Raw genomic sequence first — 14,358 nt, forward strand, 5'->3', positions numbered from 1 at the left:
TCCTTCTGCTAGTTCTCTCCTGGACTCAGTTACTACACAAGCCCACTCAATCACTAATTTTATGATAATAGGAGACCTGAATATTCATTTCGACGACCCCTCAGATCCAGGGGCTATCGACCTGATCACTGATCTGGCGGCCCTTGACATCCGCCTTCTAAACTCTGGAGCTACTCATAATAAGGGTCACTTGCTGGACCCTGTGTTCACAAGTACCCTCACTATGATAGCTAGTGAGTCCCTTCCTCTCCCTTGGACGGATCACTTTCTAGTCTCCTTCCAACTTCCGGGAACTTTTAGGAAACCTCATAAACCGCCCACTTATACCAGGGACAGGGCCTGGTCCAGGCTCCCCACCGAAGATTGGGCCAGGACCCTAAAGTCAACCACCCCTGCTTACGCAGAAGACCCGGATGTCGCCGACAGTAAATATAGAGAATGGATTACTACCTCCCTAGATCTCGTACTCCCATTTAGGACTCGTGAGGACAAAAATGGGAAACTAGGCTCCGCCCCGTGGTATACACCGGAACTTCGTCTATTACGCAAAAACTGTAAGAGAGCCGAACGACTTTGGAGGAAAGACTGGCAGCATGCCAGCAAGGAAGCCTACCAAAATTCAGTCAGATTATATAAAACTGCTATTAGGCGCTCTAAAGCTTCCCACTATGATACCCGGATAAAAGAATCCACTAATTCAGCCAGGGAATCTTTCCTAATTGTCAAAGAGCTTCTGAAAGTACCAACCACTCCGCCCTCCAATAGCCCCCCCGTGGACCGAAGCGACGAATTAGCCACCTATTTTAACGACAAAATTGCCCGTATCCTAGCCTCCCTTCCCCCCTCATGTCCCTCTAGCTACACGGACAATGGTCCACCCCCCAACCAGTCTGGAAACAGCTTACGCCCTCAACTTGCGACATTTAGACCAGTAACCTGTAACGAGGTAGAAGCAACCTTGACCAAAATGAAAAGCGGATCACCTTTGGACCCTGTACCCTTGAGATTCCTTAAAACGGTTACCCCCGCCATCATTCCCACGATCACGGAGCTTATTAATAGCTCACTTGCCCGGGGTTCGGTTCCCTCTAGCTGGAAGAGTGCAGTGGTGAAGGCACTCCTAAAAAAACCCCAGCTAGACCCAGCAGATATGGCCAACTACCGGCCAATCTCACTCCTCCCTGGTATCAGCAAGGTAGCCGAGAAACTGGTCAACGGACAATTGTCTCAGTTTCTCGAGGTAAATAACATCCTACGCCAATCCCAAACTGGGTTCCGCCCGGGCCACGGCACAGATACTGCCCTTCTCGCCGTCATCGAAGAGGCAAGGCGCTTACTAGATTCAGGAGGGTCAGTGGCAGTGATCCTCCTGGATCTTAGTGCAGCCTTCGACACAGTCAACCATCGTGTCCTCCTCAATCGGTTGACGGCTGCAGGGCTGACCGGGACGGCACTCAGATGGATAGAGTCCTTCCTTGCTAAGCGCACGTTCCAGGTTTGGGACGGCAACCATCGCTCGTCCACTCTTCCCCTCATGAGCGGGGTCCCTCAGGGATCTTCCCTGAGCCCAACGCTTTTTAATGCTTACATGGCCCCCCTTGAAGACGTGGTGATCCCATTCGGCATAAAAATAGTGAGCTACGCTGATGATACACAGCTGGTCGTCTCCCTATCCCAACTAGACGACCACCCAGACAAACTGGCAAACTGCCTTACGGAAATCCACGGATGGATGTGTGAGTCGTCACTAAAACTAAATGGGTCAAAGACCGAAGTGATGCTCATGGGAAAGCAATGGGTGACCATCCCCCCAGTGGTCTGGCCGAACGTGTTCGGAGAAATTCCTACCCCGAAACATGAAATTAAGACCCTAGGTGTATGGTTAGAACCAGAGCTCTCCATGAAAACGCAAGCGGCCAAAACTGCAGGAACCTGTTTTGGGCTTATGCGTACGACCCGCAGGATTCTCCCCCTACTCCCCCCCGCAGCCAGGAAACTACTGGTCCAAGGGCTCATACTATCACGTTTGGACTACAGTAACATGATCTACCTGGGAGCTCCTGAGGCCACCCTGGCGAAACTGCAGCGAACACAGAATGCAGCTGCCCGTCTACTCATGAACCTTCCCTCCAGAGTGTCAGCGAAACCTGCTATCAAGGCCCTGCACTGGCTCCCTGTACGCCAAAGAGTGGAATTCAAAGCCATGTGCACGGCATTTAAACTGATCAATGGAAGTGACCCTTCGATCCTCAGCGACCTGGTTACTCCATATAAAACCTCCAGATCCCTGAGGTCTGAGAGTGAGCACCTAGCCAACATCCCCAAATTTAAAAAGACTCGCACTGGAGGTCGACGCTTCTCAGTAAAAGCGTCCTTTGGATGGAACGCCCTCCCACGTACCCTTAGACTGGAATCCAATTATCTAATTTTTAGAAAAAAATTGAAAACACTCTTATTCCCTAAATAAGGCCATCCCCCCTCTTTCCTCCCTCCCGTCTGGACAGCTAAGTTTATAGCGCGGGGATGCCCTTGGGTCACCAGGCGCTTTACAAATCGCTAAATAAATAAATAAATAAATAAACCCTATTCTCCGACTCCTCGCGGATCCTTTATTCACCACTGACGTTCCCAACACCAAAATCAGGGCACCTAGCATCTTGAGATCTGCCATCCCCACAGAGAAAAATACTCCAGGGTGGCCTGTCTCATGTGGTGTTTCAAACAATTTCTAGTCTTCCACAACAATATTTTGTAGTAACGATTGACAGGTGTGGCACAGCTTTGTGCACAATGTGGCAGAACTAAGGGCTTTTGGAAGACCATTAAATCACGTTAGGCCTCTGACAACTGTGACATCCGAATGGGAGCCTTCATCTCACCTCCGGTGGACAAAACAATGGCATGACGTCATAAATATGGAAGCTAGGCCGACGAGTCTTAGAGTGATTGAAATAAGATCCCAAGTGGCAAATCATTCGATTTGTAGAAATCAGGTGAAATAATTCAGTAGCAGTTTCATTCGGTGTCTTAGCTTTGACACCTGACAAGTAGAATCTTTAAAATAAAAAAAATAAAAAATAAAAAAACAAGAGATCACAGTTAAGATGTCTCTCTGCTGGAGTTACAGAAAAAAGATGAATTGCACACCTGAATGATTAAGTCTTAGAACTGTACCATTGTTGTAACCAAGTTATCAATGTATATTAGAATGATGTCATTACGAGATGCTGTCATTCACGAGATATCAAAATCATAAAATCTCGATAACAAAGTCAGGAAATGACATCATTGTAGTAAAGTAACCACACACGAGCTCACTGGTGGGGCCCGTGGAATGGTGCCACAGTTATGACACTTTGGTAGGATGCTGGAACAATGAGACGGTTATGAGACGTTATGAGTAGACTCTCAGATCAAGTTCACGAGGAGAGTGCGGTACGGATATTAGGTTTGTAAGACAGCACTAGTGGATTTTTTAGATGCGTCCGGATTATGAGGTCTTACTAGTAGGTCCCTATGAAGACAGGACAGTTATGTTCCCTCAGTAGATCAACTTTCCCATGAAGCCACACTCCGGTCCTGTCTATTGTGTAGATTAGATGGGGCCACTATGATAAATCAGGGGTACGGCAATAGAAAAAGGTCTTTTTTTAAATTTTGATACAACAGAGTCCTTGAATGATGTCATGATTGTAACACCACAACGGCATAGCGATGAACCTGTCACACGAATTGCTGAGCCACAGAATGTGGTCATGTCATGTCAGCTCAATGCAACAAAGCAGTCAGTGATTGTGTCTCATATGAGTGGCAAGGTCCAGAGACGTCAGTGGTGGTACCAAGAGGCATAAGTGCAGCGATAGAACAATTGCAATCAAAAAATGACGTCAGAGTTGACCATGAGATGTCCCTCCCCTTAATGAGTGAAATTTCCTTTCCATTAGCTAAGCTACGCACTGTGGAACCAACTTACCATGGAAGGACAATGTGTGGAATGCTTAGTAGGGGACCACTTCTCGCAACCATCTTCCAGGACAAACATCGCCTACACAGACCTCGCCCTTTCTGGATTATAGGAGCTTACCATAGAAAAGTCAGTAGCTGCAGGTATTTGTGCAAATATGTGGAGTCAGATGGACTAAACCCTACAACGAAGTTGCCTTTCTCCTAGAATTTAACAAAGTAGGCATGATTGCTGATCTAGGTCTAAATGACGAACGTTTTTACTCTATATCACAGTTCAGTCAAAAATCAGTACGTTTCTATAGGGGTCGCTGTCCCAGGATTATGCAATTATGTAGAAAACGATATGAGAAAAACCTCAACGATGAAAAGCATATATATATATTGCAGTTAACAGAAATATTTTCAGGTTGTTAAAAGGGAAAAAAGTACCATTTTAAAGTATATTTTTGATAATTAGAAAGCAAACATGCCTTATGATATAGCAGTGAAAGTTTTAAAAGGATCTGCACAAGCTAGTGTAGACATGGGATTACAGTAAGAGTAGGCGGTGGAGTGAGGGTTAAAGTTAGTTTTAAGTTGCAGTTTAGACTTATCCTAAGGGTTAATGGTAAGTTTACGGTTAGAGGCAATTTCGTAATTTAGGATTATATCGTAGCAATTTTGTGTTTGAAGTCAATACAGCTTCAATTAAAACACTGCTGTAAAGAAGTATTTGAGGTGTTCCTGCATGCAGGCATACTTTATTCAGACATCGATCCATAGCTCTTACCTCAAATTCGGTTACCAAGGATGAAGGATCATACTGGTGAGACGACTCCGCAGGGCCCGCAAGACCCAAGGCCTGGGACAGTAGGTGCATCAAGGCCTGACGGTGAGCGAGGGTTTTGGGGTCATTCAGAGCATTATGGATCAAACCCTTCTCCAAATTCTTCCAGCTGCCGAGAAGGTGCTCCTATATTGAGAAATAGAAGACCATGACAAAAGTGTGGCCAGCAAAGTGGACAATGCATCACTGTGGGCCTAGGTTGGTTGTTACTATGTGAGGATGCAACCAGATGACACTTCTCCTTTATCTATTTCTGTGCGAGGACTCAGTTATAGATCATTAGTCCAGAAATGAGGTGGCTTCTGTTAAGAGCCCTCAAAAGGGACTCCTCCTGAACAGAATGAAGCAAGTACTCCATTAAACATGGCAGTCAAACCATGCCAACCTAAGCCAGAATGCACATTTTCTCCTTGGAAATGTCAAAACCTATAAACTGCAAAGTTATTAATCATTTACAGACAGGAAGGCAAGTAAGAAATGGACCCATATGCAGGAGGGCAGCCGACACGTGTGATCACAGCTTCACACACATGCAAAAGCAGCACCACATACTGAAGAATTCAGAATCTACATGCATGTTGGGTAACATCTTCCCACGGTATTCTGCAAATCAGCTCCACTGCGGTGAAGTCTGTCCAACCTCCCACCTACATGTGGGACCTTGCTTAGGTGCTACTGACAATGTATCTTAAAGAATAAAATGAGATGTATGGAATGCCTGCATTATTCTCAACCAGTGGTAATTACTCTGGGTCACAATCCCATCAATTTTATTTTTGTTTGCTCACTGGGTCCATACAGAGCGGTACCGACCATATGCAAATAGGTCTTAGCTCTACCCCAAAAAGTAAAAAAGACTACCTAAACTGCTAATCTATACAAATTCTGTACCAGAACACAGTCCATTTTAAACATTTTTCTGCCTTTCTGGGCATCATCAGTGAGGCGCAGCTCAATCCTATGACAGAGCATGAGACACACATCGCACCTATAGGCATAACACTAAAAATGAGGATATGTAATGCACTGACAGTAATTAGCACGGTTTCAAAATAATTCAAGGCTCTCCATCTATCCCTTTTTGTTTTCTTATGAACGGAGTAAACACAGCTTGTTAGACCGCAATGTCATCTGAGGACACCCTAATTGCTAATTCTTACATAACATGCCATTTAGGTCAAGGCACCATGAATGTTGGTAATTAGGAGTACAATTAAGTGAATTAGTGGCTAGAATGAATGCCTTCAGATCACTGCCATTTGCACTGCAGTATGGTAATATACACTGTAAAACCGATTGCTAATGGGAATTCATTTATAGAAATGTTATTAATTCTTTTGCACGCAGCGAGAAAAATATATCACTTGGTAAAGTTTAGTTAAGGTTGCACAGACCTGACCAGACAGCATTGCACGGGTGAGTGACTCTCTAGCACTTTCTGCTGATAAAGGTGAGCCCCATATATCAAACACAAGACCAGGTAATGCACAAACAGGGTGGCACACAGAAGGATGCATCTTGGCACACACACATGGGAAGTCAGCCTAGCGAATGCCAGACTAAGTCTTGCTAATGCTGCAATACAAGCTGGCGATCAGCCACAAATGCAAGGAATGTCAGCCTGGCACACACACTCGAAGTAAACACAAAATGTGATGGGTGGAATGCTTGAAAAAGTCTCCGCCATTGGTCATTGCTTAGGCCACCCACCAGTCTGTCGGTTTTCACTCACTATACCAGCTAACAATGAAACCAGCTATACCAAACAAGACTTGGCCCGGCTCCAAAAGGACCAGTAAAACCTGAACTTCCCAGCCAGGTCCCCCCTGGATGGCGGAGATATAATGGATACCAAAGGGGATGATGGACGGAGTGTTGAACATTGCAAACACTCACCCCCAGTCAACTGATCTGGGTTTAATCCATCATCATTCTTTAGCCCACTCTGCCACCCCAGTTCAGACATGGCCATATGCAAATCAGTATGACCCTGTGCCTCATGGGAACAGTCCAGCACGAACTGCCAAGCCATGTCTTCCCTGGACCGGAAACAAGCCTCCTGGGACCGGTTTCGGGTTCATAACCCTCATCAGCCAGGCTATGTTGAATCCAGTGGCAAAGTGAGCAAGGGACCCACGTCTGGGCATACCCTGCCAACTTAGGGCAAACAAAGCGATACCAAAGGGGATTGAGCATTTTTTCCAATACCGTGTTGTTGTGACACACCTTCTTTTGGTGATCTCATGCACATCCATGAAATTTACTGTATCTGCACTAGAGAGCTGTAATTGTAATCTGTAACCTTTCTTGATTCCCATTTCTAGTCCCAGTTTCTCGCATCCCTTCCACCGGGCAGGATTCTGCACTACCTCTCTCACAAATTCAGCTGATGCCTCATCATCCCCAGCACTCAAACTACTTGACATCTTAAGCATGCTTCACCTGAAGATGGAAAACCTCTCCGGCACCAAATCTGTCCCAGGGCTCCTTCGACAGGCCTTCGTCGGTGGAGGAGGGAGCCGAGCTGAGGAAGAGGCGGTACACCTAGTAGGTGAAAAACAGGCAGTCAGCTGAGAACAAGAAGCCAGCAGAGAGTAGAGTAAGACATAGCTGTGCCATTTACAAGTGACATATATTCTGTGTCTTAGGGCACCATACCTAAAAGAGTCCCCATACACAAGATTTCCCGGTAAACGAGGTGTATCCTGTGTCTTAAGGCTACAAAATATTGCATTATGACAGGAAGCGAAGGTGCAAAGAGTTACCCACAGACTGATTGCTCTAACAAATCTGACTCGCAAACATAAACTGAGCACGGTCTAGGTGCCTCATAGTTGCTACAATAAGCCGCATAAAGTGGCAATCACAGTAGGTTTGACAACCAATGAGAATCAAATGAAGAATCATCAACCCCCGATTAATAAGTATTTTAAAATGTATGGAAGCCCTTTGAGTGAGACTTCATGGCAATAAAATGTGACACTACACAAAACATCACAAATAAAATATGAAAGGCTGCCCTTTGATGGCGAGAGGGGCTGATATAGCCATAATGCTCATAATGTGCCAACCTCTTGGTTTTTGTCAAGAACCCCTCCACCTCCCAGGAAAGCTACACTGATGATGCATGTAACTAGAAACCGGTGGCTATGACCATCTCCATGGTCGAGTGAAAGAAAGTCATAGAAACGTCCTACAAGATTGAGGGCACTTTGGAACAGGGTGTTCTGTTGGGTCCTGGAGATTGTAAACAGAGAAGGCTGCAATATGGCGATCCTTTTTAACATACATAAAATACATATTTGCTTATTTTACAAACTTAACTTTACACATATTTCGCATTATATCAGTAGTGTGAGAATGATAAATGTGGCATATTATCTCATAATCCCGAGGTGTGATTAGTCAAGCGACATGTTTTTTACTCTGCACGTTTCACACAAGGATGATGCAACTTAGTTTTCTATATGTCCAATATCCATTTAAATGTGACAATTGAAAACCCAGCGCTGACTATACTTTGTGACTTAAGAGGTGAGCATAATGTATTTCCGTACAATTATATTTATACTGGAACTTATTGAGAATGTCACACAAAAGTAGAAATGTTCGGAAACCTAATGGTCTACTCATGGTCATTTGCTGCATTTATTATAAGTGTAGCTTAAATTCCATTTCTATAGCACAGCACTAAAGACATGGCATTTCCATTGTGCTACGTTGCCTTTTGGCTAGGTCTGCGCTATAGAAATAACATATACATAAATGCATACAATCCCCCTTATCTGATTATAGTTTTACCAGGTCGAGGTAAAAGTGCAACACAGCAAGCTAAAATGATGCCTCGTTACCACCAACAAAACAACGACCAAAATGCTCTTTCTAAATGCAATAAAAAACGCAAAACCACAAATTTATATAGCATGTGGAGCACAATCTTAAATTCGAAGGAAAAGTCTAGAGGAAAAGTTATTTCTGCTATTAGATTTTACCTACCTATTGAGCACAGGATACAAATGAGGATACAAATCAGATTTCTTGCGTTTCCGGTAAAGTTGCAATGCTGGTCGTGACAGGTTTTATTACTTTTAAACCTATGGCATTCATTTATCCTTTCTCTCTTTGTGATACTGTTAAGTCTGTCGAGCTGGCGAATTGACTCACTCAGACAATGCACCATTAATTGGCACTCAACTACTGGTTAAGAGTCAACCCTGGGTCCTTCAGTTTTGTTTAAATCACATATTTTTTTGGGGTTATAAGTAGAGCAACAGAAACATATTGTTCACCAAACTCAGTATTACTCTTACGTACTAGAAAAAATAAAAATGTAGCACTCAATGAGTGGAAATAAAAAGTAAAAAAACTATTTAATAAGTAATATCACACAACAAATATTAAGTGACCGTAAGTTCCCAATATTATTACAATCAATATCCTTTCACCCAATATTCATATACATAAATAAATACTAGAACATTTAGTATAGATCTGTGGTTCTAAACATTTCGACTTCGGTGGTTCCCCACTTAATTACTCGAGTCAAGGGGCCCCTACTGAATCATTATTGGAATTCGGGGACCCCAACTGAATCATTACTGGAAGCCGGAGATCCCGACCTAACCAGTTTCAATGATTTGAGCCGCAAAACAATGCACAAATTCACCCAAAAAAAATACATAAATAAAGAAAAGGTTTAGTTCAATCACAACAAAAAATTTAAAAAAAAAAAAAGTTATTTTAAAGGGAATGTTTGGAGTTTTCACGTTCAATGAAGGCCGCCCATCGTCTGCACTGTATTCTGTTTGATGCATTTGAAATGCTCCGGAGAATCAATCTGAGGATATCAGTTTTTTAGCCCCCAATTTTACATTTTGCTTTTTCATATATTTACACTTTATTAATCTATTAATAATATTTATTTTTCTAAGCAGTTGCGGACCCCATGCGATGGTCCTCAGGTTAAGAACCAATGGCATAGATAATACCATACCAAAAATTACATTAACTAGTTAATATGCATTTAGCAAAATAAATTTGCAGAATGGGAAGTTTTATTGGCTCGGTAGGTAGCAGGCTGTTCTGCTCACATTCATGTGGCAGGAATCTGCACCAGCTTTTCTACTCCTCTTGCATGTGCAGGTAACAAACCTGGCTGTGGAGCCTTTCAGGCAAACGGAGGAAGATGCTGATCAGTCTGGGGTCAGTACTCCAGAGCACCAACCATTGACCACTCTGCCTTAGACTAGGGTACCAGACATCATTGATTTGAGAAAGACGCAGAAGCGTAGCATCCCTTTACAATGGGGCAATGTAGCAACCCTAGTTACTGAGGAGGATTTGGTATAGGGCACATAACTGCTTGTTTAGCACTGGCCTCTGCAACAATATTTTGTAAGCTTAGATTAACCCTGCTAATCAAGAGGTTAAGTTAAGTAACACCATATAAAAGGGTTTCATTCCATTATAGAACTACATTGAGGGGCATTATTTGTCCCTGGTAAACGGTACTTCTCATGCCTGAATAGATCTGGCTCAAAAAGCTTATTGTGTTTTTTTATTTTTATTTATTTAACTATAAACGCAGTCTTCCTTTTGGCTATTATTTTCCCCGGCACTGTATTTGGCCACTGTTAGTACTTGTGCTACGGTTAAGTGGTTCAATGAAGAATGTACTGGTGGTAAATTACAGTGGTTTATTCAAAGCATATTTTGCCACATAGTGAAAATGCACTAAAAAATGCAGCGCTGGCCAACCACCTCTTCCTTAGACTCTTACCAGTAGGAATTGGAAAATTTTGTGCATTCGCACTTTGAGCAGCACTTGGATTATTCTAAACCCTCATCGCATTAGAGAAGCGATGCTGATGTCCGGCACCACCACTCTGAAAATTGTTCCTGCAGCAGTGATCCTCAGTCCACACTGCCTCCGCCTGCAGTGAGACTTCAGAAGAGGCCGGATACCAGAAGCCGGAGTCATCACACACGGATACGCTCAACCTTGATAAAATAATGGAGACCGGGGATTTGAAACAGGTGGAAGGTCCCACGCATCTTAAGGGGCATACCCTGGACGGGATTTATTCTAATAACCCCAATCTCTCTGGATATGAGGTTGTTCCCCTGGCTTGGTCGGATCACAGGGCTGTTATCTTGGAGTTGCTCGACTCAAACGTTTTTAAATCTAGTCCTGTGCCTACTAAGATACTGGAAAAAGGATCCTGGAAGGATCTAGATGTGGCCCTGTTTGAAGATGAACTTAAGAGCTCTTTCCTTCCATTCCCGTCGGATATTGATAAAGCCGTGCAGGGGTATTCAGACTGGCTAGACAAAGCCTGTAAAAAATTAGTCCCTATAAAAACGTTGACTCCTAGGCGAGCTAAACCTTCTGCCCCCTGGTATTCGGATAAACTTAAAACTCAGAAGCTGGCATGTAAAAAAACTTGATCGGGTTTGGAGGAAGGAATACAAAAACTCGGATAAAGAAATCTACAAACATAGTCTTAAATGTTATAAAGACTTAATGTTGGAATCGAAAAAGGATTTCTACGCTCGCGAAATCCTCCAAGCAAAATCGAATGCAAAATAACTATTTAAAACAGTCAAAAAATTAGCGGTACCCAATATGCCGAAGATTATTAGTAGTCCAGGTTTGTGTAATGAATTGGCAACCTGGTTTCAACAGAAGGTGGAGGGTATTTATTCCTCCTTTTCCTCAGGTCAGAATGGAATTGGGACCCCTTCCTACAGTAAGAGTCAGTCAGGTCTCAATACTGGGCCAACCTTCGATCAGTTTCTCCCTTTAGAAAGCGCAGAAACTTTAAAACTTTTGAATTCTATCAGCTCAGGCTCCACCACAGATCCTTGCCCGGTCCCGATTGTGAAAACTGTCCCGGAGATGATAGTGGCTGCTTTACATCCTTTGATCAATGACATCCTGATCTCTGGGCATTTTCCGAAGGTTTGGAAAATTGCTTCTATTCTCCCTCTATTGAAAAAGCCCACTTTGGATCCCACAGATCCCGGCAGTTACAGGCCTATCTCGCGGCTCCCAATGCCAGCGAAAATCATTGAGAAGGCTATGAACAGGCAGCTTAGTACCTATCTTCAAACTAATCAAATACTGGATTCAACTCAATTCGGTTTTAGAGCCGAACACAATACTGAACTGGCTCTAATTAAGTCCTTAGATGAACTTAGGGAGGCTTTGGACGGTGGTGGGAAGGCTGTGATGATCCTACTGGATCTGTCGGCAGCCTTCAACACGGTCCACCATTTGGTTTTGATGGACGGGGCGGCTAGGAAACTGCTACATTCTTTTCTCTCTGACAGATCCCAGACCGTTAATTTGGACAACCATAAATCTGACTCCTTCTGTCTTCCTTGTTGGGTCCCTCAGGGGTCCTCACTGAGCCCCACCCTTTTCAACATTTTATATGATTCCGCGGGCAGGCCTTATAAAATCTCATGGCTTTCAGCTACCTTCATATGCGGATGACACTCAAACAGTGTTATCATTTAAGGACGGTAGGGAAAAAGAAACGTGAGTGCGCTTTCATGTTTGCATGAAGGAGATAGCTGGAAGGATGGCCTCAAACTGCTTAAAACTAAACTTGTCCAAAACCGAGATTATTATCTTTGAAAATAATCCCAATGTCTGGACCCCTGACTGTTGGCCAGCAGAATTGAGCAGTTGCCCCCCCCCCTCGTTGAAAGCAAAAAACTTGGGCGTAACTGTAGACTGCAGATTGACTTTTTGTGATCATATAAGCACCGTGGTCTCCGCCTGCTTTATGTGGTTACGAATTCTAAGGAAAATTAAACCTTACCTTCCAAATTTCAGGACTGTGGTCACGGTGCTTGTTATGTCAAGATTGGACTACTGTAATGGCATTCTTTTGAATGCCCGTAAACATCTTGTCAACAGGTTGCAGGTGGCTCAAAATGCGGCTGCCATCTGGTATCCCGAAATTTGTTTCGTTAAAAAAAGAATTAACCAGGCTACACTGGCTTCCTGTGAAGCATAGGGTATGCTTCAAGGCCCTTTGTACAGTCTTTAACACCCTCAATGGGCTAGGTCCACAATACCTGCAGGACAAACTTAGATGGTACGTTCCTAGTAGGACCCTTCGGTCCTCTGGAGCGAAAAAAGTCCTGACGACCTTTGTTAAAAAGGCCAGCTGGGGCGGCAGGAGCTTTACGGCTTGTGCATCCTTGGCCTGGAATGATCTGCCTTTCTATTTGAGAAACGCTTCCAGTCTTCTCTTTTTTAGGAAGGGTTTGAAGATTTGGCTCTTTACCCAATGATTTCTTCCCTCTTCCGGCTAGGCGATTCATAGCGCCAGGACACCCTAGGGTAACCGTTGCGCTCTACAAATTTTATTAACATAACATATCACAGAAGACAACCTCACAGGTTATGAGCCAAGCATTCAACGGCAATTTTGAAAGTTCTGACTTTCCCCATTATGTCCAAGAGGTTCCCATAAGAACCGAGAAATAGGTTTTTGTCTAGCGATTAGGGACTACTGTCAAGATTTCCAAAGAAAAAGAGTGATCGATGTTCTAGTTGCAACTGCTTTAGTGCTAGTGCCAATGAGATGCAGACTTTAATACAAGATTTATATATATATATATATATATATATATATATATATATATATATATTCACTGAAAAAACCATAGGTTTCACACGTTATAGTTAGCGGAAATTTTACTGATAAAAAAACAATGAAATTCCCCCATTATAGTTAGTGCAGGCAACTATAACTCACGCGACCGCAATCTTCTGCTGATGCTAATACTGTATTTAGACACTTATTTGCCCATGTCTTCTTCCATAAATTTTTAGCTATACATATATTACAAATATTTTTTTTTCATAAAGACACATATGTCATCAGCAGAAGATTGCGGTCGCGTGAGTTATAGTTGCCTGCACTAACTATAACGGGGGAATTTCATTGGTTTTTTATCAGTAAAATTTCCGCTAACTATAACGTGTGAAACCTATGGTTTTTTCAGTGAATTTGCAAGGTTTTTTAAATGCTAATTCCTAACTATAACGTGTGTGAAACCTATGGTTTTTTCAGTGAATTTGTACGGTTTTTTAAATGCTAAGTTACTTTACGCCATTCGTGGCGTGCGCGCCCACTTAACGCAGTTAGTTCCGTGCGCGCACAGTGAGCACGCGGTGCGCTTCGCGCACCGCGCGCCCACTTTACGCAGTTAGTGCCGTGCACGCACGGTGGGCACGCGGTGCGCTACACGCACCGCGTGCCCACGTTACGCTAGATGGGCCATGTACGCACGATGCGCTTCGCGCACCGTGCTCACATGGAGGACATATGATGCACTTCGTTTTGAAAGGTAATATTTTAATTTTTCGCACCTGTTATAAGCCATGCACAAATGGTGCCCTTCGGGTACCATTTGTACACGGGGTGGGGAGAGTGTGGATAATTTTTTTAAAAAAATATTTTTTTACCGTACGCGTACGGTAAGCGTAATCGGCGAAATTAGCTCAAAAATAAAAATTCCGTTTTTGGCCTTGGGGGATCTTTGGG

The 14,358-nt window shown here is 43.5% G+C and overlaps 1 protein-coding gene across 1 annotated transcript in view; it reads right to left on the reverse strand.

Moving 5' to 3' along the window:
- The window catches only part of ABCA2 (ATP binding cassette subfamily A member 2), a 569,797-nt gene that overhangs the window by 318,459 nt on the left and 236,980 nt on the right, over positions 1-14,358 (reverse strand). The window contains exons 6-7 of the mRNA XM_085611149.1: positions 7,235-7,336; positions 4,736-4,918 (exon numbers count right to left, since the gene is read on the reverse strand). Coding sequence (XP_085467275.1) covers positions 4,736-4,918; positions 7,235-7,336 — 285 coding nt within the window. The remainder of the gene's footprint in view (positions 1-4,735; positions 4,919-7,234; positions 7,337-14,358) is intronic.

Source organism: Triturus cristatus, chromosome 1_2, assembly GCF_964204655.1.
Source record: "Triturus cristatus chromosome 1_2, aTriCri1.1, whole genome shotgun sequence".
In the NCBI taxonomy this organism is placed as follows: domain Eukaryota; kingdom Metazoa; phylum Chordata; class Amphibia; order Caudata; family Salamandridae; genus Triturus; species Triturus cristatus.